The following is a 25,073-nucleotide window of genomic DNA, read 5'->3' as shown; positions in this document are numbered from 1 at the left end:
CTCGGGCAAATTTCTGCGTGGAATTTTTATCTTCTCCCTCTGTTGTGCATGGGTTTTCTCTGGGTTCTCTGGTTTCCTACAATAGCTGAACAAAATGACAAACATCCCAATACTGAAAGATTACCGGGGTAACAACGACACGCCTGTTTCACTTGCAAATTACTCGACTGAGGTTACACATAACAGCAAGCCCCCCACTCCCCCCTCTCCACTGCGAAAAATTAGTCTTGAGACACAGTGAGGTTTTGCAGCAAATCAAGTGATATCATGACGTTTCACCGAGACAATATGGGAATTGACACCTGTGTTCTGGTGGCAGGAATTGATCTCGTGATACTGCACTGTGTTGCACGTTATTTTATTGAACAGTTGAACAGTTCTGATAGACTTCGCACTGAACTTGTGCCCTCCACCAGTCAACTGCTGGACGAAATTATCCTACATGCCATGGGGTTTTGACCGGTCATGGGGTTTTGACCATACTTTGCCACGCTGGTCAGTGCGGGTTGGTGAAGCTAGGAATAGGGCCATCCGTAGGTGGGTGCGGGGCCCGGGGCAAACCCCACTGTGCATCTGATACAGTGACGTCAAAGCATGCCCTTCCCCCCCACCCTCAAAATGCGGGGCCCGGGGAGGTCTCCCCTGATTCGTCGTACCCGAGGTACCGTTTTGGGTTGGAAGGTTGGGGGGGGGGCACCCATTATTGGTTTAGATATCACTCGTTTTCCAATTAATGTTACACGTGGCCAGGATTTTAATCAAGAGTTTGTATTTATACCGGAGGAATCCGATGAGCTATAAAGAAATTCTTCCCCACATATTTCCAGTAGTTTTTTCACAGAGCAACTGGGTGCATAGTGTAATGCATGCTTGAAATTTAAAATGTGTAGTTTCTTTCTCTCTCAATGTTGTAGAACCATATTCTCATATACATAAGATGCAATTTCTCTCTTTATTTTGAAGCGAAAGTTGGGCTGGGTGCACGTCTTATACTCTGGAGAAATGTGGTACGTCAAGCGCCTTGAGTGAAAGGTGCTCTATGAATACAGATCGGATTAGATTTCCATATAAGCATTTTAGCATCGAGAGCTTTCGTTCTTTCCTTATCCATACCTGTCAACCCATACGGTTTGCCCGTATTCTTGTACAGGGTAATTGAGTTTTCAAGTTCATACGGCGTACAGCCGTTTGAATACGGACAAAAATGTGTTTTGTCTATTTGTTTGTGTTTCTCCCTCGTAATGGGACTTTTGATGATGAACGTTGAGATGTATAAGGCCACGGGGTGATCAATAATGTCTGCGTTGGTCTGTAATAAGGTAGGGCACTGATCAGGGGTTGACAGCTATGGAATAAAGATCGGATTACATTTCCATATCAACATTTTAGCATCGAGGGCTTTCGTTATTGCCTAATCCCCCTCTCTCAGCCACCCCGTTGCGAAACACGTGGGCCGCGTCATCACTCCGTCGTCACAACCACAGGCCCCCTCCCCCAGCGCGTGACGGCGTGACGACATCGCGTCGCGGACGTCACACCCGCGGCGAAATCCCCTTGCGCGATGACGTCACCGCGCCGCCGATGATGCAACGCCGGGTTCACAGCTGTTCGCGATGACGTCACCACAACTGGCCGCTCGCATGGCGGACTCATTAGCCGGCGTCTTAGGCAAGGCCAGCATTGAATTCAAGGCGGGCCATGGCGAGGAGATACAACGTTTCGATGGTGGGTTGTGCTGCGGGGAACCACCACTGCCCCTTGTGTCGTTGAGAGAGTGCTGGGCCCCGTATCCCCCACGCCTGTTCGTCTAGCCCCGTAGGCAACTCGTAGGACTGGTTTTGCCGCTGTCTTTGCTTGGTTGTGGGTGTGCTGTGTGTCCTGGGTGTGCTGTGTCGTGGGTGTGCTGTGTCTGGTGTGTCCTGGATGTGTTGTGTGTGTGCTTTGTCGTGGGTGTGCTGTCTTGTGCGTGCTGTGTGTGTGCTGTGTGTGTGTGCTGTGTCTGGTGTACTGTGTGTGTGCTGTGTCTGGTGTGTCTTGTGTGTTCTGGGTGTGCTGTGTCTGGTGTACTGTGTGTGCTGTGTCGTGGGTGTGTGCTGTGTGTACTGTGTGTGCTGTGTGTCCTGTGTGTGTGCTGTGTTCTGAGTGTGTGCTGTGTTCTGAGTGTGTGCTGTGTTCTGAGTATGCTGTATTCTGTGTGTGCTGTGTTCTGAGTGTGCTGTGTGTGTGCTGTGTCGTGAGTGTGCTGTGTGTGTTCTGTGTGATTGGTGCTGCGTGCTTGTGGTCTGGCCCCTGTGTGATGCTCCACATTTCCACATGACGAGCCACTTTGTTGAGCTTTCATTTGTGGCCTGGTCGCTTCTGAAAAACAAGCCAATAGCTCAGTGGACTTTACCTGGCAAGGTAAAACATAAATTGAAGCTTTCGTGACTGCAGGAATTACTCTTTGTTTTTTTCGGTAAAGTCACGTAGAAATAAAATACTGTAATAGAGTAACGACGTTTCCACGGTTGCTTTCGACGGTTGCTTGTGCTGCAATCGAAACGTCGTTCTCTATTTACTTTCTACGTGACTTTACCGAAAGAACCAAAGAGTAAGGTAAAACATAGTTTAGTTTTATTTGTATATATTTTAAGTGATTTGACCCTGTGCACTCCTGGTCGTGTTGTTGTAACGTTCTGACCCGCCCCTAGTGGACGCCTGTGACAACAGCGCTTTATAGCTCATCGGATTCCTCCAGTGAAGATAAACATGACTCTGTTTTGCCTGGTGTGGGTGCTCTGTACAGGATGCTGCGTCCTCGGTGGTGGTGCGGCGTGTTGTGACGTGCACGCTATGTGATGTGTCCTGAATGCCGGTTATAGTTGCTTCCCGTACATTCCGCTGACTGACATCTCAGAATCAGCATCTTTTTTAATCCTTTATATTAAGTTCACTTGCTTGCTTGTGCGCTTACGACCGTGCAAATCTTTCGGTCGTTTTTTTACCCACTTCCCGTGATCCAATCGAGCTGACATTTTGCACACAGACTCGTTGTGCGTGTCAATTTATTTTCGTGAAAATTTTTTTCCACAATTTTACACTTTTTGGGAAAAAATAAATTATATTTAATTACCAATTGCTTAATGGTGGCAGGCAATCATCTGACCCATAGGTGGCAGCCATCTCAAGCCAGAGGACGAGAGGACTCTAGCCGCCACGCATATAAAGGATTTATAGTGAAAAACTTTGTTTTTACGGGTTATTTTTTTATTTTGACCGAAGATATCCGATCAGCTATGAAGCTCTTTTTTTCACAGACGTCCACAGATCTCCAGAACACATCTGTTGAACACATCTGTGCTCTGTTGTCAGGAATCGAATTCGTACCAGCATCTGCGTGGCAATTGTGTTCACCGTTGTTACAGTGGAGTTGCTACGCTTTGGTAGACCTAAGCTGACTGCGAATAATATCCGGGTTTGATTTGCAGAAAGGGCGTCAACTCCTCGTGTGCTTTGCTGGGTGTGTGTGCTGTGAGGTGTTGTGTGTGTGTAATAGCTGCTCATTCAGAAGAGGAGTTGGAGACGCTGCTGCTGAGACTGGAGCGTGCCACTAAGAGGTGGGGCCTTACCATCAGCCCCACCAAAACTAAGCACCTGCCTGGGTATTTTGTACCATCGGGCACTCCACCCCCACAACTCCCAATCGGTGATGGGGCAGTTGTGGAGAGAGTGGAGAGTTTCCCATACCTGGGCAGTGTGCTTATGACGGGCTCCAGTTTATCAGCAGAGGTCTCACTCCGAATCAGTCGAGCGGCAATATCTTTTCATCGGTTGCGTAACGCTGTGTGGAAGCTACCTGGTCTGTCGCTCCGCACGAAGCTTCAGGTCTTCTCGGCCACGGTCATTCCCTCCCTTCTCTACGCTTGCGAAACGTGGACCCCCCTAGTGGAGCATCTTCGCCGGTTGGAAACATTTAGGCTGGCCTGCCTACGATCCATCCTGGGTTTAACCAGGCTGGATTGTGTGAGGAGCTCACAAGTCCTTGAAAGATCTGGGCAAAGTCCCATCAGTGAGCTCCTCCGGCAGGCAAGGCTGCGTTGGCTGGGTCATGTAGCCCGCATGCCCAGCCACCGCATGCCTAAACAGCTTTTGTTCGGCCGGATCGAGGGGGCTAAACGGGCGCGGCACGGGCTAGAGAAGAGATGGAGTGATGTGGTACAGGAGGACGTGGAGCTGAGTGGACTTGCCGATGACTGGTACCAGCGGTGTCAAGATCGGCCTCAGTGGAGGAGGCTCGTGAAGGACGCTACTGGGCAGTTGGAGGCAGTCGCCCTCCAACAACAACGGAGGGCGGAGGAGCGACGCTCACAACAACGAGCGGAGCACCGGGTGGCTAAAGCACAGCAAGTTGGCACAGTAGGGGGCACAGGTGGTGCATCAGCCAGTCATCTCGGTCATCTCGGTCAGTCGACCCGTGGCACCTGGGTCTGCCCCGTGACCTGTCAGCGGGCGTTCGACACTTCACGTGGCCTCAGGGTGCACATGGCCTGGCACAAGCGTCGTGGTGACGTCACCGCCACTTAGTGGCGAATGGCGGTTGTTGTTGTGTGTGTGTATGCTGTGCCATAAAGTGCACCGAGCATGCCACGAGCGGTTTTTGTTCTGCCATAATAATAGGTGGTGTCTCTTATTGTTGTGATACACTCGTCCCAATGATGTTAGTAATTGTACCTGTGTCGATTCAGTTCGTGAAATACTTTTTTAACATTGTGATGCATGTAGCGGGCTCTAGTGGCTGTAGGAGTCCTGTTACTTTTTTACATGCAACATTCTATTTTTTACTTAAGAAACTATAATTGATTAAGATATACATAATTAACCTGGCAATAGAGTTATCAGTATTTTATTGTCATCTTAATTTGAATGTTTTGTAGATATTACAGAACATCATACAAAATTCCTGCTTTCCTCCCACTAATTAGACTGCCAAAAATATATCAGTATTGTAATCCTAATTTGAATGTTTGTTAATATTCCAGAACATTATACAACGTGTTATGTTGAAATGTGGTTTATTGCAATACAGTATATAATTTAATGTTGGGTTTATCTATGGCAGTATATAGTACGGTATATGCTCGGTTGATGTAAGAGAATAAAGTTTAGATGGAAGCATATTATATAACTTTTACGACGTAGTATTGTAATGTATTACTTGCCGTTAGTAACTCAGCTTATTGTAGAGTATAGTAAGTATACTGATGGTGCTATGCAGTTTATATTTTAGTCTTTGTATGTAGTTTATACCTTAGTTTTCTACGGTGTTGTTTAGTTACTGCAGCTACATATCATTGGCATTCCTTTCCTTTGTTAATGCTAATCCCTGCACCCCCCCTTGGTGCTCTTGATCCTGCATAGTGCGTGGGCATGGTATGACTTTGAAGCCCCCCCGCCCCCTGCGCATTTCCCATGTATATGCTAAACTCATCTTGATATGCACATTCTTTTTGTTAAGGCGCTCTTCTACCACCCCCAACCCAGCTTATATGTAAGTTCCTAGCTTGAAGTGTCTCATTCTTCACCTGAGGACGGCTGCTTGCGTTGTGGCCGAAACGTCGTGAGAATTGTTTCATTTTATTATGTTTTATTTTTATTATTTTATTACTTCCCTTCTACGTGACTTTACCGAAAAAACCAAGAAGAAAAAAACGTTCTTGCTTTCCTCCTTCCCACTGCACCACCTGTGAATAGCGCCAATTCTTAAGAGTACGTAATGAGCATATCTTTTTTTTCTACATAACTAAGGCTAGAACTGTCTGGGACAACCTTTTCATGGCACTGGGTCAGTATAACCCAGTTTGGTAACTCATCAGTCGACCGAAAATGATCAACTCGCCCACTGCATGGCACTTGGCTGTGTGTATCGGTAACACGTGGTATGCTGCAAAAAATGCCTTTGTTAAATTACAAGCACGTGTTTCATTCGCAGTCGCCGATAACATGCTCGAATATAAGATGCACCTTTAATTAATCGTATATTAATTTCTGAATACAGGGTGATCCATTTATAATGACCCTCTTCGTATATTTTCAACAGGCGATTGAATATTTTAAAAGCATGCCTCCATATGTTACACAGAGGAACCGTGATAACCCTCTTGCCATCTCTTGCTCATGTATTGCATGGTGCAGATTCGGACTGCCCGATGACGGAGGCCCCGGCGGAGCCAGTCGAGGATGGCGCCCTGAGTCCACGCGGACTCCGCCACTCTGTGTCCAACCAGCTGCTGTTGGTCACGCTGCTGGAGCACCTATGCTCATTGTATGAGCGAGATCCCATAAATAAGCAGGCGCTCTTCCACGGTACGTAGCCTCGTCCGTCGCGACTTAACAAGAGTGGAACACGGTTAAGCGACACAAGACATTTCATATTGAATTGCAGCACTTAGTTTAACTGAGTTTACATTTACATAACACAGCTAACGGGCCACTCATGTTGATTTTACTGCAGTTGGTCTCAGGGCAGAAGAATGAAGCTTGGTGCGATTATTAGGAAACTGATTAGACCTCAACCTGTTGCTTAGAAAAATTACAGCAGTAACACATGTCCATTAATGCTCTAAAGATTGGCATTTAAAAAAACCAAAGTCAATTCGCATATGAAGTATGTTTTCGAATTTATATTATTATAATTCTTCATATTATTACCAATGTTGGCTTATTAAGAGATATTTTTGTTACTTATTTTACGTAATTTTTTTTCATTTCTCGCAAGAGAATAATGAACACAATGGCCTCGCTCAAGGCTCGATACCTATCATTATTTAAGATATATATCAGTGACACGTCACGTACATCATCTCGCAAGTTCATGACATAGCCCTTGCTGCACAGAGCACAAACCTGGAGAAGATTGCGAATACTCTTAAAACCTGTCATAACTTTATTGGACGCATATTAGACTCCAATCAAATGCTTACAAATCCACTACTTGAACGGTCGTGCATCAGATGCCACTCTTCAGGTTAACACATTTGCAATGTTGTGGGTTTACAAGGTTGTGGGTTTACTCTCCAACACACCGGTGTGCTGTACTCATAACGAATTGGCATGGTTTTTTTAAGTGACAAATCTTACTCATTGGCTGTGTCGGGTGGTGGCGGGTTTAACGACATATTGACTCGATCTAACCCAAAAAAAACACTTATAGATGCCACCCTTGATGTGTTCTTCTGTCGTAGCCCAGTGTGCTATGACCCCACTCCAAGATATTAAAGGATGATCACGGACATAAGCCTTAAACAGATCTGTGAAAAGACCAAATAAAAAATCATCCTTCTACAGATACTTGCAGAAATTACTTGAGGCAACTCTAACTGATCGATTCAGTGGCAGAGTCGCTGTGCGCCAGCCTGGTCCGGGAGCTCATGCTCAAAACTGCTTGAATAAAGCAATGCGCATTTAACTGGAACACTGAAACCGACACCAATCCTCGGGCCCCCTGTTCTGGCTAACATTTTGCCACCGAATATGCGCAGAGACATGCAAACGGCAAAGGAGTTTACACGTTTTCTTGGAAATAACCTATCCATCAACCAAAACCTCATCAATTTTACCGAGATCTGGAATAATGTTGGCAAGCAGAGTGGAGCAAAGTGAACATCCAGAATAAATTCATAATCAACGTTTTTGGGTTTAGATCGCGTTATTTATAAATGTGTCGTAACCCTCCACCACCCGACACGGCCAATCAGTAAAAAAGTGTCACGTTGACAAAAGACAAATAGTTCACTGCTTTAGCCCACCGGTGTGTTGAAGCGTGAAACCACAACATTTACAATTTGAGTACGACGTTTCGCTGGTAATTGCATCCAGCATCATCGGGCAATTCGCCAGAATTGTAAATGTTGTGGTTTCACGCTTCAACACACCGGTGGGCTAAAGCAGTGAACTATTTGTCTCTTGTCAACGTGACACTTTTTTACTGATTGGCCGTGTCGGGTGGTGGAGGGTTACGACACATTTATAAATAACGCGATCTAAACCCAAAAACGTTGATTATGAATAATATTGGTCGCGAAAGCCTACGTGTTAAATTGATCCAGAATAAACATGTAATTCGGGATCTAAGCATTGCACCTCCTGGCTATGACATTCGTCGAAGACACTGGTTTGACCATCAACCGCATCTCATGCAACCCAAACCGTAGACCGCACTAGACCACTGTCGTCTGATCTACTTTAAAGGAGGAATAGCAAAAAAACACAAACTCTCTCGTGCATCCCTCTCGTTGCTAGCAAACCTCTACAATGGCGTTTAGCTCCTGAACATATTTCCATGCGCAGATTAGAATAGAATTACTCATTATGAGTCTTTAATTTACTAAAGTTATATTGATAGCATTTAATTCCAGGAATCGGTTTAAAACTCATAGGTCATGGCAAAACTGGAAAATGTCCTAGTAGAGTCATCTATGCAGAAATGGTTTTTTTCTGTTTGTATTTCAATCGTACATTTCAAATTTTCACAATTAGAATTGCTGGCAAAAGGGTGCTTGTAAACATAACAATTCCTCAGCTTCACTGTTATTACAAACATGCCATACAAGGGTCAATTTTGTGTCACTGGGTGTTTGTTGATGTTATTGATATGCCTGTCTTGTAAATATATAAATAATTTGCTATAGTTAACAATTATTTATCTTCCAGTATCTGCCAGTGAAATGGGATTCCCCTATAATGTTTACCGAGTTTCTTTATTTTATATATATATGGAGTTTATAGATGTTTTATGCAGGCGCAGATATCCACGGTTTGTAGATGGTGTCGTGATTCGCGGCTCTGTATTATGTTTTCCGATTGCAATTTTTCGTCCAGTGAAATGACGCAGAAGCATTCTTGTGTCTAGACTACCCACGCGGCAATATCTTATTGATGGCAAATTTTGACATCGGAAATACATTGATGCACATCTCATTGAGATTGATCTTCACAGATTCTTTCCCTTGAATTGTCGCGCTTTGCAAATTTTGTGACATAGGTCAGATTGTGGTGCATTGTTCTCTGCCAGATGCACCAATTTCTAATATTAATTAAGTATTCGCAGTTCTGGATGTTGCCAAACTGAGTAAAGTTTTTTCGTATGTAATCGCCGTTTTTATTAGAATAATTTCAGGTAACGGTTGTAGTTCTCCCTAATCCCTCACCCTAATCTTCGCCATTAACACAACTGATGTGCTTGCGTCCGTGGATGGAATTCCTGTCAAGCTCATACCCCGCATGCTTGCCCATCGCCACATATCTAACCTCTTGTTGTAAGAGCTCTCTCGCTGGTTCAGCAGTTCCACAGGTGGATTATATTTTTTCCACCTGAGGACGACCGCTTGTGTTGCGATCGAAACGTGATTTATTTTATTTTATACCTACGTGACTTTACCCGTAGAACCAAAGAGTAAAGAGTATATAAAAGGTGCAAAGTTTTCAAATAAATTAGCAAACCGAAAGTACACAACTTGGCCAAGTATAACATTCTAGATTTGAAGCTTTCGTGACTGCAATGATTCATATTCTTAGGTTTTTTCGGTAAAGTCACGTAGGTAAAAACATTAAAAAGTAAAATAAAATAAAAATAAAAATCACGACGTTTCGGAGGCAACACAAGCTTCCGTCTTCAGGTGGTACCGTCACAGCCACGACAGCTGTATCAAGTAAATGAGAGATTGCAGGAGTTACCACTGCGTTTATATAATGGTTGGAGAAGGTGGTGGGGCAAGGGCTGCATACTTATTATTAATATGGTAAGGTGAGGTTTGAGACTAAGAATAGACTGCATAACAAAGGCAGCCAAAGGCTCAGACTGCATAACAAAGGCTGAGCCTTTGTTATGCAGTCTATTCTTAGTCTCATATCTCACCTTACCATATTAATAATAAGTCTGCGGCCCTTGCCCCACCACCTTCTCCAACCATTATATAAGCGCAGTGGTAACTCCTGCAATCTCTCATTTACTTGATACAGCTGTCGTGGCTGTGACGGTACCACCTGAAGACGGAAGCTTGTGTTGCCTCCGAAACGTCGTGATTTTTATTTTATTTTACTTTTTAATGTTTTTACCTACGTGACTTTACCGAAAAAACCTAAGAATATCAAGTATAACATCTTTTACATGTAAGTGAAATGTACCTGAATGTCAGGTAGTTAGTGTACAAATATACTGAATGTTATTAATTACATTTATTATATTGTCACTAATTGTAGTTACTAGTTTAAAAGACTGAGCAGGCTCGACAAATTTTATGTAAATGCTGATGCAAAGTTTAAACCTATCTAGCTTAAACCTAGTGTTAATAATACCATGCTTTCTACATTTGGGACCAAAATGTGGCTTGCAGTTATTAACATTGATGTACTGCATATTTCTGTAAATATATTTCCTGTCGGTAGTGTGTTCAAGAACCTTACAGTCGGGCTTGTTTCTGGCCTTACTCTTGAGCCGCATTGTATCACTACACTTAGGTCAGCTTATTTCCATTTTATATTGACATAGCTAGAGTATTACAATCCCTTACCCCAGCGTTATCACGGAACCTATTTCTTCATCTGGACTTGTCGTATTTGTTTGTGTTTTAAACAAACAGATAATTTGGCTTCATTTAGTGGATACTATGGCTCATAAATACATTTTAAATGCAAGCATGAACACGTTAACTCCTCTGCTCTGAGATTTACACTGATTGCCTGTTACCCACCATTGTAAAATGAAAGTACTGGTTATCACATTCAAGTTACTGCACAATAGTGGATCATCATATTTATCTACCTTGTTGCAACCACACATACAGTGGGGGAAAAAATTATTTGATCCCCTGCTGATTTTGTACGTTTGCCCACTGACAAAGAAATGATCAGTCTGTAATTTTAATGGTAGGTTTATTTGAACAGTGAGAGACAGAATAACAACAAAAAATCCAGAAAAACGCATGTTAAAAATGTTTTAAATTGATTTGCATTTTAATGAGGGAAATAAGTATTTGACCCCCTCTCAATCAGAAAGATGTCTGGCTCCCAGGTGTCTTTTATACAGGTAACGAGCTGAGATTAGGAGCACACTCTTAAAGGGAGTGCTCCTAATCTCAGCTTGTTACCTGTATAAAAGACACCTGTTCACAGAAGCAATATTGTGTTTATTTCCATGTTTCTTTGTTGAGTAATATCACGTTGCATTTGTAGTTCTGTGGGCATTTAGTTCACATGTTAAGCCTTTTGCATGCTCTTCGAGATGTGATGGCATGTGAAGGTCCTTCAACGTATTAATTTATGTTCCTATGCATGCCAACAGCCATTGGTGCACACCTAATCCAACTGAAGCTGGTCTCTCCATCATCCTTCTGCGATGAATTTGCCACGGTGCGGAATCAGTACAGCAAGGCTTTGTGTGACCTGCTGCGCTCCGGATCCAGCCACCTGCACACCGAGGTACTTTTAGCATCCTCCACACTGGTGGTTCCCAACCTGTGGTACGTGGACCACTGTTGGGCCACACGGTTGAGGGAAGTAGTCCATGGAACTCTCGCAGATACTATGATCACAAGAGTCGTTGTAATTGATAAATATGTCGTTGCTTTTGTGGTGGTCCACCACATTTTTATTTGAGGGTTAAGGGTGGCCTGCAGGTTCAGAAAGGTTGGGAATCATTTCTCTACAGCTTTCGTCTGCACTTTTTTCAGTATTCATGCTCATTAAGAAACAGCATTATTGCAAGTCTTTTTTGATAGCACGGCCTAAGTGGGAACAATCATTTGCAATAAATGTACATGGTGATCCATTGGTAGATACCCCATGGAATCCTCATGATGCCCTTACTTTTTTCTCATCAGGCGATTGAATACTGGATTGTGAAAACGATGGCTTCGCATCTTATAGAGGAAAAGTGCACAGAGTTTCAATGAGCTTATTGAGATTGGTGGGTGACGTGTAGAGGCTGTGAAATAAAATGTATTTTACAGTAATTTGATTGTTTTTTGTGTGAAGTCTTTATAATTGCATCACCGTTTATTATACAGGCTAAATAACCCACCTTATTTAAGTGATTGTCGTGCTTTTAACAGAATGGTTTCACAGTTGGATATTAAATGGCACTGATAACGTGATAATATACGACTCTTGTATATCATTACGCTCTGTATATTTTTTATATTGCCATTGACTGTGTTCACTGTTGAGCAAAATTGGCGCAGGCATTGGTCGACTGCCCATATGCACATGTCCCGATGTCTGTGTCGTGACGCTTAGTGAACAAATAAAATTTCGATTTAAAGCTTTCGTGACTGCAGGGATTCATCTTCTTGGTTCTTTCGGTAAAGTCACGTAGAAGGGAAGTAATAAAATAATAAAAATAAAACATGATAAAATAATTCTCACGACGTTTCGGCCACAACGCAAGCAGGCGTCTTCAGGTGAAAACCAGGTCTGTCGAGGCGACAGCGTCTGAATGAAACAGCACCACGCTTGGAGCATATATTTAAGCTGGGTTGGAAGGGGGGGAAAGGGCGCCTTGACAAAATAATTTGCATGTCAAGAGGAATTTAGCATATTTATGGGAAATGCAGGTATGTGATTAGTACTACTTACAAATAAAATGTTCGCGTGTCTTTTCACAGCTGTCTCTCTTTCCTGAAGACTGTCCACGCCCATTGGCGCTACCCTCCAGGTATTATTAGGGAGAATTTAGTTATGAATTAGTTATGTTTTGTACAATTCTGTTGTTTGCAAACATTATATACCGTTTATATATCAGGCATTGATGTAAGTGACTAATTGGTATGTTTATTTGGCTAATTCCTCCTAAACAGCTCCAGGTCTCATTGTTTGAGGAGTCATTTGAGTGCTTATGATATATAGTTCATGTAAATGAGGTGAACATTTTGTAAAACAAAAACATTTGTATTAATAATTTGGCTTATTGGCACCCGCACTGTCTGTCTGTTCTGCTTTTACAATAGCCCAGCAGATTTGTGCTGATATAGACACATATGACTTTTTAATTCCTATTCATATTGTTCAATTCATTAAATATAATTACATTCATGCACAAAATTCCAAGCCCATGCTTGTTCAGACAACATCGGGAATGGCTTATTATTGTTGATTGAATAATTGATAAAAATGTAATTTGCATTGCACTAAGAATGTCCTTTCCAAAACAGCTCTGGTACTCCAAGCGTGTGGAATAATTAAATTAAATTATGAAATCGATTTGGTGGTGTAATGGCATCTTTCCCCTTTCTAAGGATCATAAACATGAGATGATGGCAGGACGTGCCGGGCCTGCGTGCTACACACTCCACACATGCTTAACTTGTGACCGACAACTGTTGCAGGCAGAAAGAGCAAGCTTTCCACACGCACACATCGCGTTACTTGAGCGAGTTTGAAGAGGTTTGCCGGCTTGGTCGCGGGGGCTATGGCCAGGTCTTCAAGGTATGCATTGATCCCACACCATCCACAATTAATGTTTCATAATCATTTGTTAATAGAAATAGTAATTTACGACTCTCCGTAACGATGGCTTCCCCATGCCGTATCAATCTCGCAAGACGTTTAACCAAATTCACCACCTGATTTGTGTGAGTTGGCGAAGGGGGGCATCGGGAAGGGGGGGAGCGTGGGTGGGGGGCATGACCGATCCAGATACCATTCACTACTAATGTTAGTTGTGGCTGGGAATCCACTGACAGTCGCTGTATTCAGAGCAGATTGTGCAGATACCACTACCCCCCCACTCCCCACATCGTTGTGCTACCAGGCACACACTAATGGTCATAAAACTCCCTATATGATTCACATCTGGGCCAGCGTTGTATGACTACTTGTATGCCTGTAGCATGATCTAGACAGTTGTTCTTTCTTCAAGTCCTGCCAGAAGGTGTTGTTTGGGTCGCACATGTTTTGACTTAAAGCTTTCGTGACTGCAGGAATTCATATTCTTTGGGTCTTTCGGTAAAGCCACGTAGATAGAAAATTATAAAAACATATCACGACGTTTCGATCGCAGCACAAGCAATCGTCATCAGGTGAAAAAATATAGCTCTAACCGCTATATATTTTTTATTTTTCTATCTACGTGGTTTTACCGAAAGACCCAAAGAATATCACAAATGTTTGCCAATGTTTTTTCGAAACCTAAGGATTTAACTGCAAGCTCAAATTGGCGTTTGCATTAATTGCTGAACATACCTTTGTGTGCGGTGGCCTAGGTGCGCAACAAGTTGGATAGACAGCTGTACGCTGTCAAAAAGGTGCTCATCAAGGGATCCGGCGAAAGTATTTGCAAAAAGGTTATTCCTCATCAACATTCAAACCAAATCTCACGTCAAACCATCTAACGTTTCAGGGGCTGTCCTAACTTTATGTTAATGTTGCATTAAGAAACATTTTTGGTGAATATAACGGTTTATTCTTGAGTTGCATTTCGTGAATCCCGGTTTCAAAACCATGTTATCTTCTTCCCTTGCCGTTAAAGTTGTAGTTGCTTGTGAAAACGAATGCAAGGCCCAACATTCTTTTGTGTCCATTTTCTTCTGGCACAGCCGAGCCATCATGGATGGGGCCGTTACGGTGCAGGTTGTTTTCCACTGGCGATTAGCCATACCGTGCCAGCGCTAAACCATCATATCCTGGCCTCACAAGACATCTGAATCTGACTCGGGCGGCCAAACAGGGCCAGGGGTGGGGCTAATAACGAGTCTATTGCATGTAACATCAGTCATAAAAGTGTGAGGACATAGGATCAGCACGTCATTTGCATGTGACTTGTCCCGTTCTTTGCATGTGACATCATTGTCAGTGCTCGGCATCTGCAATAAAAGCAATACAACTTCTGCCTCCTGAGCTGCACCGGGCTGGTTCGTAACGAGTCCAGAACGACTCGGGTGTAGAATGCAAAATAGGTAATTTTGCAACAGTTTTCAAACTCGACGCTGTGTGTTAGGTGCTGCGGGAGGTAAAGCTGTTGGCCGGGCTGCAGCACCTGAGCATTGTGGGCTACCACGGCGCATGGTTGGAGTTGCTCCAACCTCCTACTCTAGCAGGTACTTGACATGATATTGACTGGAGAAACAGTAAAAGCCGACCATCCTGAAGACATAACGTTACCTCTCCAGTGTTGCCGCTTGTTCGAAGTGGAGAGACCAAGTACTACGAAAGCACTTGCGAATGGCAACATCACCCCTCGCACTTTCCTGTTTTTTCGCCAGCCAGCACAGGCCTCCCGGCATACTGGAGCTGGCTTCTCATTATTGCTGGGTACGTCGAATTGAATCGAGGCCCGTTTTCCCTTGTGGCAGCTGCGGCAAGAACGTCAATGCAAATTCTATCCAATGCAACAGTTGTAAAGCTTGGTACCACAAACGCTGCGCTACTTTAGCCCGCATCCCCAGTTCACATTCCGGCTGGTTCTGCAAATATTGTACATCATCCACTCCAACAACTCCACCTTGCACAACCACACTAGCACCACTACCTCATCCATCGCAACCACCGTCTCAACCACAACAAAACATCCACAACAAAAACGACCTCAAAATCCTAAAACTAAACATCAACAGCATCAACAACAAGTATCTTGAACTCAGCACCTTCCTACAACAAAACTCCATTAATATAGGCGCTATCCAAGAAGCAAAATTAAAATACACTTCTCGCCCGCCCAACTTACATTTTTTTACTTTCCTCCGTCGAGACCGACCAACAGCTGGTGGCGGTCTAGCTTTCCTCATCCATAACAGCATTCAATTTGAAGAAATTAAATTCCCAATGCCTCCTTCTGATATCACCACAGAAGTCTTAAGCGTCCGTATCAAATCCCATCTAGGCTCACTCACTATAATCAACGTCTACAATATCTGGCTTCATGCCACTCGACAACGCATCCTTGCACAAAGCTACTCAAAGCCCCTGCACCTGCTAGGAAAATAAAATCCACCTTGCTTTCCTTCAGCTCTGCCAATGTGCAATCTACTTTAAATGCTCTTCCACCAAATAGCACCACCAAATAAATGTTTAACCACTTGCACACCGCTGCCACCATGCACTGCCTGAACACCTACAAGCCCCCAATGTCATGCAATTTAGTTGGCCCCCACCCACAGCAGACGACGAAAAATCCCTGGCCCGGGAAACTCGCACAAAACTGGCTCAACTCCGTTCAGGTTACTGCTTCATGCCAGCCGATTAACCACAATCGAATCGACCCAAACAGTCCCAAACTGCTGCCCTTTGTACCAAGCAACGCCAGAAGATGTCTCCCATTTTCTCAGTTGCCCAAAACGCAGACCACAAATTATATCGATTGATCTCTGGCTAAACCCTTCTAAAGTGACGACACAACGCCACCTATAAACAGAAAGTGCGAGGAAAACAACAACAACATAACGTTACGATCAACACTAATTATAATTGTGTAATGTGCACTTTTTATTGAAGATAAAAATCATCATTGTCGTATGTTGACATTGAGGCTAATCACATTGACTCTTGTTGGGAATTTTTAACACTGAGAGGGTTTCCTTTTGTATGGTTTGAAGGCTGTCTCACTGCATCGTCATCCGCCTATCTTATGGCTGTGAGTGGTCCATTGGACTCAGCCTCTGAGAGGTAAGCACGTGGTTAAACCTGAACACAAACAAGCAAAAGCTCTCCGATGTGTTTCCGGGTTGCACAGCATGCCCTTCGCCATGATGTTGGATATTTCGCTCCCAAATGCTGCGAGCTTTTCCAGCTCCTAGCATGTGATGTAAAACGTCGGACATTTTGAATGACATGCCATACTAACCGAAAACACAAACGTGAGTTATACAGCACGCTTGCAAAAAATATGCAAGAGTCATAACACAATTAACGTCTGATTTAAACAAAAACTAACAAAATGTGTAGTTCAACTTACTTTTCCTCCAAATTTTGTTTTTGTTTGTCCGTGAAATTAATATTTATTGCATAGTGTAGTAGTTACAAAGCGTGTAGTGTTTTACATCACGTTAATCTGTGTTAAATGGCATTCATTTTGTGTATTCTTGTTGCAGTGAAGCAAAGATAATGAACGCCAGCTCCGATAGCATTATCTTCCAGAATGCCTCTCAATCCTCAGAAAAACAGACCACGGATACACCACCAGCAATTGCACCTGATCCAACTCTGCAACATCCACCCGAGCATGTGAAGCAAGTAGAGAATAAAGAGACCCTGAACCATAAGGACCTAAATCAAAACTGTGTTGAGCTGCTGGCATCTCGCAGCCTGCCAAGTGCAGAGGCAGGTTGCCAGAGAAATGTTGGCTGGTGTCCACCTGGTAGATTTTCTTCATGTCACGTGCCTTCTCTGGTCCAGGCCCATGGTGGCTTAAACAGTGAGAGCCACAACAACAGCGGCAGCAATAAGAATGGTAAAAACAAAAACGAGCATTCTGGGAGAAAAAACGAGCATTCTGGGAGCAATGGCAAACCCACAAACCTCAGAAAGGAGTTGTATGAGAGCAACAGCAAGCTTGTTGGCAGTAATAATGAACTTTCTGAGAGTAGTAGTGAGCAATCTGAAAATAGCAACACCAGTTGGACTCCAGGGTCTGACAGCAAAGATGGGAGTTCGTGGCGAGAGATGGCTTGCATGAAGGTAAACATGCACTCGCGCGCATTTATTGGTGTTAGATTAATAAGACTAATAAAATAATTGAGACTATTTCATGTAAATATGGATAATATAGGGTCTGATTTACTCGTGTACTACTTAATACAATGGTTGTTCGGCTCGTTTCAGCTACTTCGTGTGAATATTCAGCATGTCGCTATCCATGAAATATATCTTTAATTATCTTATACTACGAATGAAGCAAACATTTAAAATCTCAATGCGATGGTTTTACTTTGTGGCCGTGATGGAGGTTTTAAAGCCCAATCTCGTTTGCAGAGGGACCTTCACCTCGTCCTGTACATCCAGATGCAGCTGTGTGAAAGGTCCCTCAAAGAGTGGCTCATGGATCGGAATGCCCTTTGTGAGCGTTTCCAGGACTCAGCAGAGGGCGCCACTGCCCTTTCTGGCAAGTTTCTGCATTACCCCGTGGGCACTATTACAGCTATGACGGATTACTAAACCGCCCTGTGGTCCTGTTAACGTGTTATGAATTTGCAGGGCATTTTATGATTTGTAATAAAAAGTTATTATTATATAATTCCTCATGTCCGAGAATAAAACATTATTATAGCTGCTGTTTAGCTTTAAACCAGAGTATAAATTTAATTGTATAAAATAAGACGTGAATTACTCTTTTTGTTTTGCTTTCAATTCTCTCAGTTGGAAAAATAATTGTCTTGGATGTCGTTTAAGAGCCAGACCACCCAAACCAGTGTGGATTTGACCCTCCTTCTGAAAGCATGTCTCTGTGTATATATCTTAAATGTATAGCTCGAGCTATGCAGACAGATTTCATCTCTTGGGATTAATCCTGGGGACCCCTTTCATGAATAGTAGAAATATTAACCTTTTTGTAAATGGTTTGAGGTTAAACATTTAGCACATTTTAGCCTATTTGTATCCACACAGCCATATATATGAACATTATTACTGTAACTTACAAAAGCTTCTCAAACACTTGCAGTTAGAGGTCAAGTGATGCATACATTAACATAAATTCATGTAGCTCATTATAACATGCATCAAATTGCTTGTGCAAGGTTCAAAGTCTTTGATTTGGAATGTCACGTATAATGGGATTACATAACTCACCCCCAGCTACTAGAGGCCACAACGTTTAATAAAGTTTTTTCTTCAAATAATTATTCTTGAATCGAACACTGACGCTGAATCGTGACAATGAATTTAATTTAAAATGAGGCAAAATGTGCTACCCCATAGAATATGTGCTAACCCTTAACAATCATTATCACAAGGCATGCTCTGTCCGCTGCTGATTGAAGGCCTTCCTAAGTTGTCACCATCTTTCATGGTCTTCTTGGTTCTTTCGGTAAAGTCACAACGCAAGCAGCCGTCCTCAGGTGAAGAACATGTCTTCACCTGAGGACGGCTGCTTGCGTTGTGACTTTACCGAAAGAACCAAGAAGATGAATCCCTGCAGTCACGAAAGCTTTAAATCGAAATCTTTCATGGTCCCTCAATACAACAACCCATACAGCCCCTTATACATTAGCTGACGCTGAGTATATTTTTTACCAAATATAATATTGTCATTTGCAAATAACAGGCAATTTTTTCTTCAATATTTTTATAATTAAATACAAAATCAACTAGCATTTATTTTTACAGGTTAGAGGAAGCACACAATTATTAAACATATATTTATTACCATTTCTGGCTCCCATTCAATCTGCACTGAGCAACATGGTGATGTGTGACCACACAACCCAATGTGGGAAGACCTTCATCCAACAGTGCATTGACAAAGGGCACAACATAAATGTTTAACATACAGTACTATACATATATTATATACAGTGGTACCCCGGAGATCGAACTTAATTCGTTCCAGAAGGCCATTTGAACACCAATTTGTTCCAACACCGAATTAATTTTCTTCATAAGAATGAATGTAAATTACATTAATTGGTTCCAGACACGAGAAATATCTCATTATAAAGCATTTTTACACGAAGTTTACAGTAATTACATGCATAAAATCATACAAAAAACCAAGAAACACAATAAATGGAATAAATGAATAAATATATGGAATAAATTAAATAAATGAACATTGAACTTCACTTTACATGTAGTAAGGAGAGTTGATGGCTTGAGTGGTAGGTGGTGAGGAGGTGGAGGTGGTAAAACCTTTGTCTGGGCAAGCGTCATGCACGCTGGCCATACACGTCTCAGCCGTACAGATTCTTTCAAGTCGCAATTGCCCCGTTCGACCTCCGAATTTCGTTCGGTTTCCGGGGCAAAAAATGTTCGGAAATATCGTTAGAACACCTATTTGTTCGAGTTCTGGTGCGTTCGATCTCCGAGGTTCTACTGTATTACCAATATGGCATCGCAGAACCGTGAGGGATGGTAGCAGGTCTGGGAGAGCTTCATTAGTGGATTGAACATGGATGATGATGGTGATTACTATTATATAGTGACACATCTGCATATATAATTGATGTAACAATTGATGAGTTTTTTTAAAAAGTGTTAAAGGAAAGTTTGATTTCTGCAGCCTTCTGTATCTTTGTTGTTACAGGCCAGTCGTCCTAATCGCGAGCACGTGTACCAGAGGTGTGGACTCGAGTCATGCGACTTGGACTCGAGTCAGACTCGAGTCATGATTTTGATGACTTCAGACTCGACTTGGACTTGCCTCATCTTTGACTCGACTTGACTCGGGACTCGAGAGCAAAGACTTGAGACTTACTTGTGACTTGCACAACAATGACTTTGTCCCACCTCAGAGGTGTGGACTCGAGTCATGCGACTTGGACTCGAGTCAGACTCGAGTCATGATTTTGATGACTTCAGACTCGACTTGGACTTGCCTCATCTTTGACTCGACTTGACTCGGGACTCGAGAGCAAAGACTTGAGACTTACTTGTGACTTGCACAACAATGACTTTGTCCCACCTCAGAGGTGTGGACTCGAGTCATGCGACTTGGACTCGAGTCAGACTCGAGTCATGATTTTGATGACTTCAGACTCGACTTGGACTTGCCTCATCTTTGACTCGACTTGACTCGGGACTCGAGAGCAAAGACTTGAGACTTACTTGTGACTTGCATAACAATGACTTTGTCCCACCTCTGACGTGTACCATTCACTCTTTGTTTTGGCAATGGACAGGCCGATACGCACTGGTGGACGGGAAGCAGACCACTCGAATGTTTCAGCAACTGCTGGAGGGAGTTCATTACATCCACTCGAGGGGTATCATGCACCGTGACCTCAAGGTTTGACAAACACTCTGCATTATCCTCTTTACAAAATCTGCCTGTCTTCTACAGCTGCATGAGCACATCATCCATTGTTACAAACGCATTATGTTTTCATAATGGCATGACGTGCATCAATAACAGTTATCGCATTCTTCACAGTTTCCAGATTGTATCGTCTCTCTTAATGCGTGAACTGAAATAGTAATTACGAATGCACAACACATTGTAAAACTTGAGCTGGGGTATTTAATCTATACAATCTTGAAGGGCTGACTGTTACAACGAAATTAGACCAATTGTGAATGTGCTAACGTGTGGCCTCAAAGTGCACCTAGTCTGGCACAAGTGCCGTGGTGACGTCACCGCCGCTTAGTGCCGAATGTTGGTTGTTCGTGCTGCTGTTGGGCGTGTGCGGTGAGGACTTGTGTTCGATCGCCCGTGGCACTTTTATTACAATGTGTACCACTGCCCAGCAGAGTTTTTATTTCATCCAGCTCCTCTGTATTTGTGATAGTCCCCCCCCATTGTGAATCTATTAAGTTGAACTATTCGGCAGCATGTGTGCGTCTGTAAAATTAACCACTTTTGGGGACTCTCATGTAAACAAAAAGCTTTCTCCTTCATAGCCAAGGAATATTTTTCTCCATGGACCGGACCACCACGTGCGCATTGGAGACTTTGGGCTGGCTTGCCAGGACATTGTATATGAAGACCCCAGGCTCATGCGTGCCGGTAAACCTCTTGCAATACAAACCTGACGTCACCTGCTTAGTAGTATTATGCTGCTTTCCTCCTTCGCGTAAATGTACATTCCGGAAAAGAAGTTGAAATGTCTCTCCTAGTGTTTTAAAAGTTTAGTAAGCATTTACAGAAATTGCTTATGCAGATTTAAATTGTTCTGGTTATTTTCCTTTTCACAATATATTTCAAGTCCATTAGACGTCCTCTGGTCTAACACCGTTTGAGACGAGGCTCAAAAGAAAGCTGTCTCTGGTGTGGACCAATCAGTTTCAAGGACAATGCATATATTATCAGAATATGTTTTTTGTTTGCTTTCTGACCACAAAGCGTCGTGGTTAATGCAGACATGATTCCTTGTAAAAGGTTTCAGTTTGGTGTTTTAACATCTTAACACCTGTTTTGTTGCCAGAAAAAGGGGAAAAACCTATTATCAAATATTTTATTCTTATGGAAATATTTAATTCTTATGGCGTCGTACCAAAACACACACACACATAGCTGCAGGCTCAGATACAATGCATTACATTTAATGGTGATGTCATAAATGTTCTGAATGTGGTAGACAAACAATATGCCAACATTTTATTTTTTTAACAGAGTAGAGGGGTTGGCACGGTGGTTTGTGCACTCCATTATGAACCCAGCCACACCTGTGTTTTGATTCCTAGCCACTGCTCATATTCGTGGCAAGTGATAGCTGAACCAGTCCCGGGCCTACCCTTTACTAAACCGCACTCACCAGCATGGTGATATATGGTCAAACATCCTCCACGATCAACACGGCAGTGGATTGAAAAGTGTTTTTTGTATTTGGAAACATAATTTGTTTATCATTGCTTCTAAGTTTTTTTTTCATTTAGAATTATTTTTGGACGTGGGGATGTGATGTTAAAATTAATATTTATTTTTGTATTCACACCTTCAAGTTGTGATAGTGACGAGTTGCGTTGCCCACATGCCAAACTCGCATGGATATTACCTTGCTTGTGGAAATGGGAATTTGTCGAATCGTTTCACCCAAGTAGGCTTCCTGGAGAATGCAGATGGCACGCGTCAACAACTGATGTGCACACTTGCCGTACTGTGACCACAGCCAGTGCGTTCCAATCCAGTGTGTGTGCATGCCGTAATGTGGCCAAAGCCAGTGTGTTACAAGCCAGTGTGTGTGGGTGCCGCAATGTGGCCAAAGCCAGTGTGTTACAAGCCAGTGTGTGTGGGTGCCGTACTGCGGTCACAGCCAGTGTATTATAAGCCAGTGTGCGCACATGCCCTCCCTTAACCGACCAATCATTTATTGTTATCTGAGCCATGCGAAACAGTCAACTTAATTATTTCACCGTGCAAAGGTCATGATTTTGCACAAAAAGTAATTTCTTGACTATGCTACATTTCTAAGCGGGTTGATAGCGTTGCAGAGACAAACGCGCATTAAAAATGCATACAAAGGTATGACGTTCATGCCTCTTGTTAATAATGCATTGAGTAATGCATACTTTCGTGTGACAGTTGTAAGCGATGTCCATGAAACATGGATGCAAAATTAAAGAGTCATCCTCTCTATAGTGTTGTATGAGTGTAGTGAAAGCTTAATCTTTGTTCAAATAAGATATTCATTCTGATCTGTTATATTCAAAAGAGTGGAAATATGCGACATTTTATGTTTATTTCAATTATTGCTGTTCTAATAAAATAACATGTTCTAATTATTCCAGTGCTTTAATGTAATTTAAGATATGAAGTTGGACAGATGATGCAGAAACCGATATCAATTTGTTGGCATACCTATTTTGCAATTGGCAGCCGTTATCATAATCATGAGGAATCTGTCCAGTTTCTTGTATACGTTGTTTGAAAACTTGTCCTGAGCACAATGATTCCTGTGCGCATCACACAATAAGGCTTAATGACGAATGGGATAGGTTAGCATTCGAAGCAACAAAAAGGGCTCGTGATATTTAAATATATTGAGCAGAAGACAAGCCCACTTCCTTCAGCATTGACCTTGCTTTAGGGTAAAATCGGATGAGTACACAAATAGTGTGGAATAGCTTGGCGTGGCTTCTGTTTCAATATCATTAGACCTCCTTTGCCAGTACCAAAATATAATAATAGGATTTTTCCCCTTTTTTCTGGTAACAAAACTGATACCTTTTTACAAGGATTCATGTCTGCATTAACCACAATACTTGCAGTCGAAATGCAAACAAAAACACTATGATAATATATGCATTGTCCTTGAAACTGATTGGTCCACACCAAGGGACGGCTTTCTTTGCAGTTTCAAGGACAATGCATATATTATCATAGTAAATTGGCACAGAATACATTTTTCTTTGCCTCAAGATATTATCATGCTGTGGCATTGGCAAGCCGCTCTGTCCTCTCAGGTAGCATCTGAAGAATTAAGCTATAACACACTCGTATTGTGTCTTCTTACTGGTAATTTGAGCATGATAGCGATTGATTTAATGAGCCATACTAGGAGCCAGTTGTTCAGTCTTTAATCTCCACTCAAATTACCAGCGAGACACCAACTGCTGAGCATTATTCGTGTGCAACACCACCATTGCCCTGAACACAAAAAAAAGGTCCCATCTGTAAAACAGACCGTAACATAAGAGCTTAATAGCGAGCGAGCGAGATACATTTCGATGTCACGCGATCATTACCCGCCTGCCACACTATGCACTTCTCTGCCTTGACAGGTGCTGGAGATGCCGGTGGCGCTCACACGTCAGGCGTGGGCACTACCCTGTACGCGGCTCCCGAGCAGCTGTCGGGCTCCCACTACGACTTTAAGGTGGAGCAAAGCATGATCCCGCATTCTCTCATCAGCAGGGATGATAATGGCAACAGCCGACCCAGTATTTATTTACGTGTGCTCGCATAATTATCATCGTCATCAACATCTAGGTACGTTGAACTTCTTTCGCACCGTACGTAGCCAACCGCGCTAATCGGAGGTGCGGGAGGGGGAAGGACAACATTAGCCGTAGTCAATCCATTGCTTAGACGTAGGCCTCAAACAAGCCGCTGCAATCTCCTGCAATCTTACGACGTAACAGTCCACCGAGCACCTGCACACAAGCTGAGTCAGGTGGACGTACTTCGCATGTTTTACATTCGTTGGATGCCCCCTCCCATCACTGTTGTTGATCATCAGCCATCATCTTGCCTAAACCGACTTATTTAACCTCCCTATGGGTTCGAATCGACGCGTTCCTCTTCCCTCAATGTAATTCCAAGCACTCATATCTGCATGTTTATTTGCATACTTTTTGGCAGTGCTAACCTACCGTGATGTAACTTTAATTGCTCAGATTTTGATTGTTAGCTCTTGTAATTGGTGTTTGTATCTGGTGGGGCCCATACACGGAGTTATATTGGAGAAGAGAAGCTGCTGGCCATAGGATTGAGCATCCCAACCACTGTGTGTGCC

At 42.9% G+C, this 25,073-nt stretch overlaps 1 protein-coding gene across 2 annotated transcripts in view; it reads left to right on the top strand.

The window, feature by feature from the left end:
* The first annotated feature begins 1,558 nt into the window (after window positions 1–1,558).
* Window positions 1,559–25,073, top strand: part of EIF2AK1 (eukaryotic translation initiation factor 2 alpha kinase 1) — a 28,938-nt gene continuing 5,423 nt past the window's right edge. The window contains exons 1-13 of one of the 2 annotated variants that reach the window (XM_078864033.1): window positions 1,559–1,725; window positions 6,172–6,342; window positions 11,318–11,454; window positions 12,639–12,688; window positions 13,359–13,458; window positions 14,235–14,315; window positions 14,969–15,068; window positions 16,563–16,632; window positions 17,058–17,643; window positions 17,938–18,067; window positions 20,802–20,908; window positions 21,520–21,625; window positions 24,340–24,434. In XM_078864033.1, coding sequence (XP_078720159.1) covers window positions 1,614–1,725; window positions 6,172–6,342; window positions 11,318–11,454; window positions 12,639–12,688; window positions 13,359–13,458; window positions 14,235–14,315; window positions 14,969–15,068; window positions 16,563–16,632; window positions 17,058–17,643; window positions 17,938–18,067; window positions 20,802–20,908; window positions 21,520–21,625; window positions 24,340–24,434 — 1,845 coding nt within the window. In that variant the 5' untranslated portion in view covers window positions 1,559–1,613. Of the gene's footprint in view, window positions 1,726–6,171; window positions 6,343–11,317; window positions 11,455–11,855; window positions 11,942–12,638; window positions 12,689–13,358; window positions 13,459–14,234; window positions 14,316–14,968; window positions 15,069–16,562; window positions 16,633–17,057; window positions 17,644–17,937; window positions 18,068–20,801; window positions 20,909–21,519; window positions 21,626–24,339; window positions 24,435–25,073 lie in introns of those variants that run through there. The other variant, XM_078864034.1, reaches the window with a different exon arrangement.

Source organism: Lampetra fluviatilis, chromosome 17 (genome assembly GCF_964198595.1).
Source record: "Lampetra fluviatilis chromosome 17, kcLamFluv1.1, whole genome shotgun sequence".
Taxonomy (NCBI): domain Eukaryota; kingdom Metazoa; phylum Chordata; class Hyperoartia; order Petromyzontiformes; family Petromyzontidae; genus Lampetra; species Lampetra fluviatilis.
This window is presented reverse-complemented; position numbering and strand designations above follow the sequence as displayed.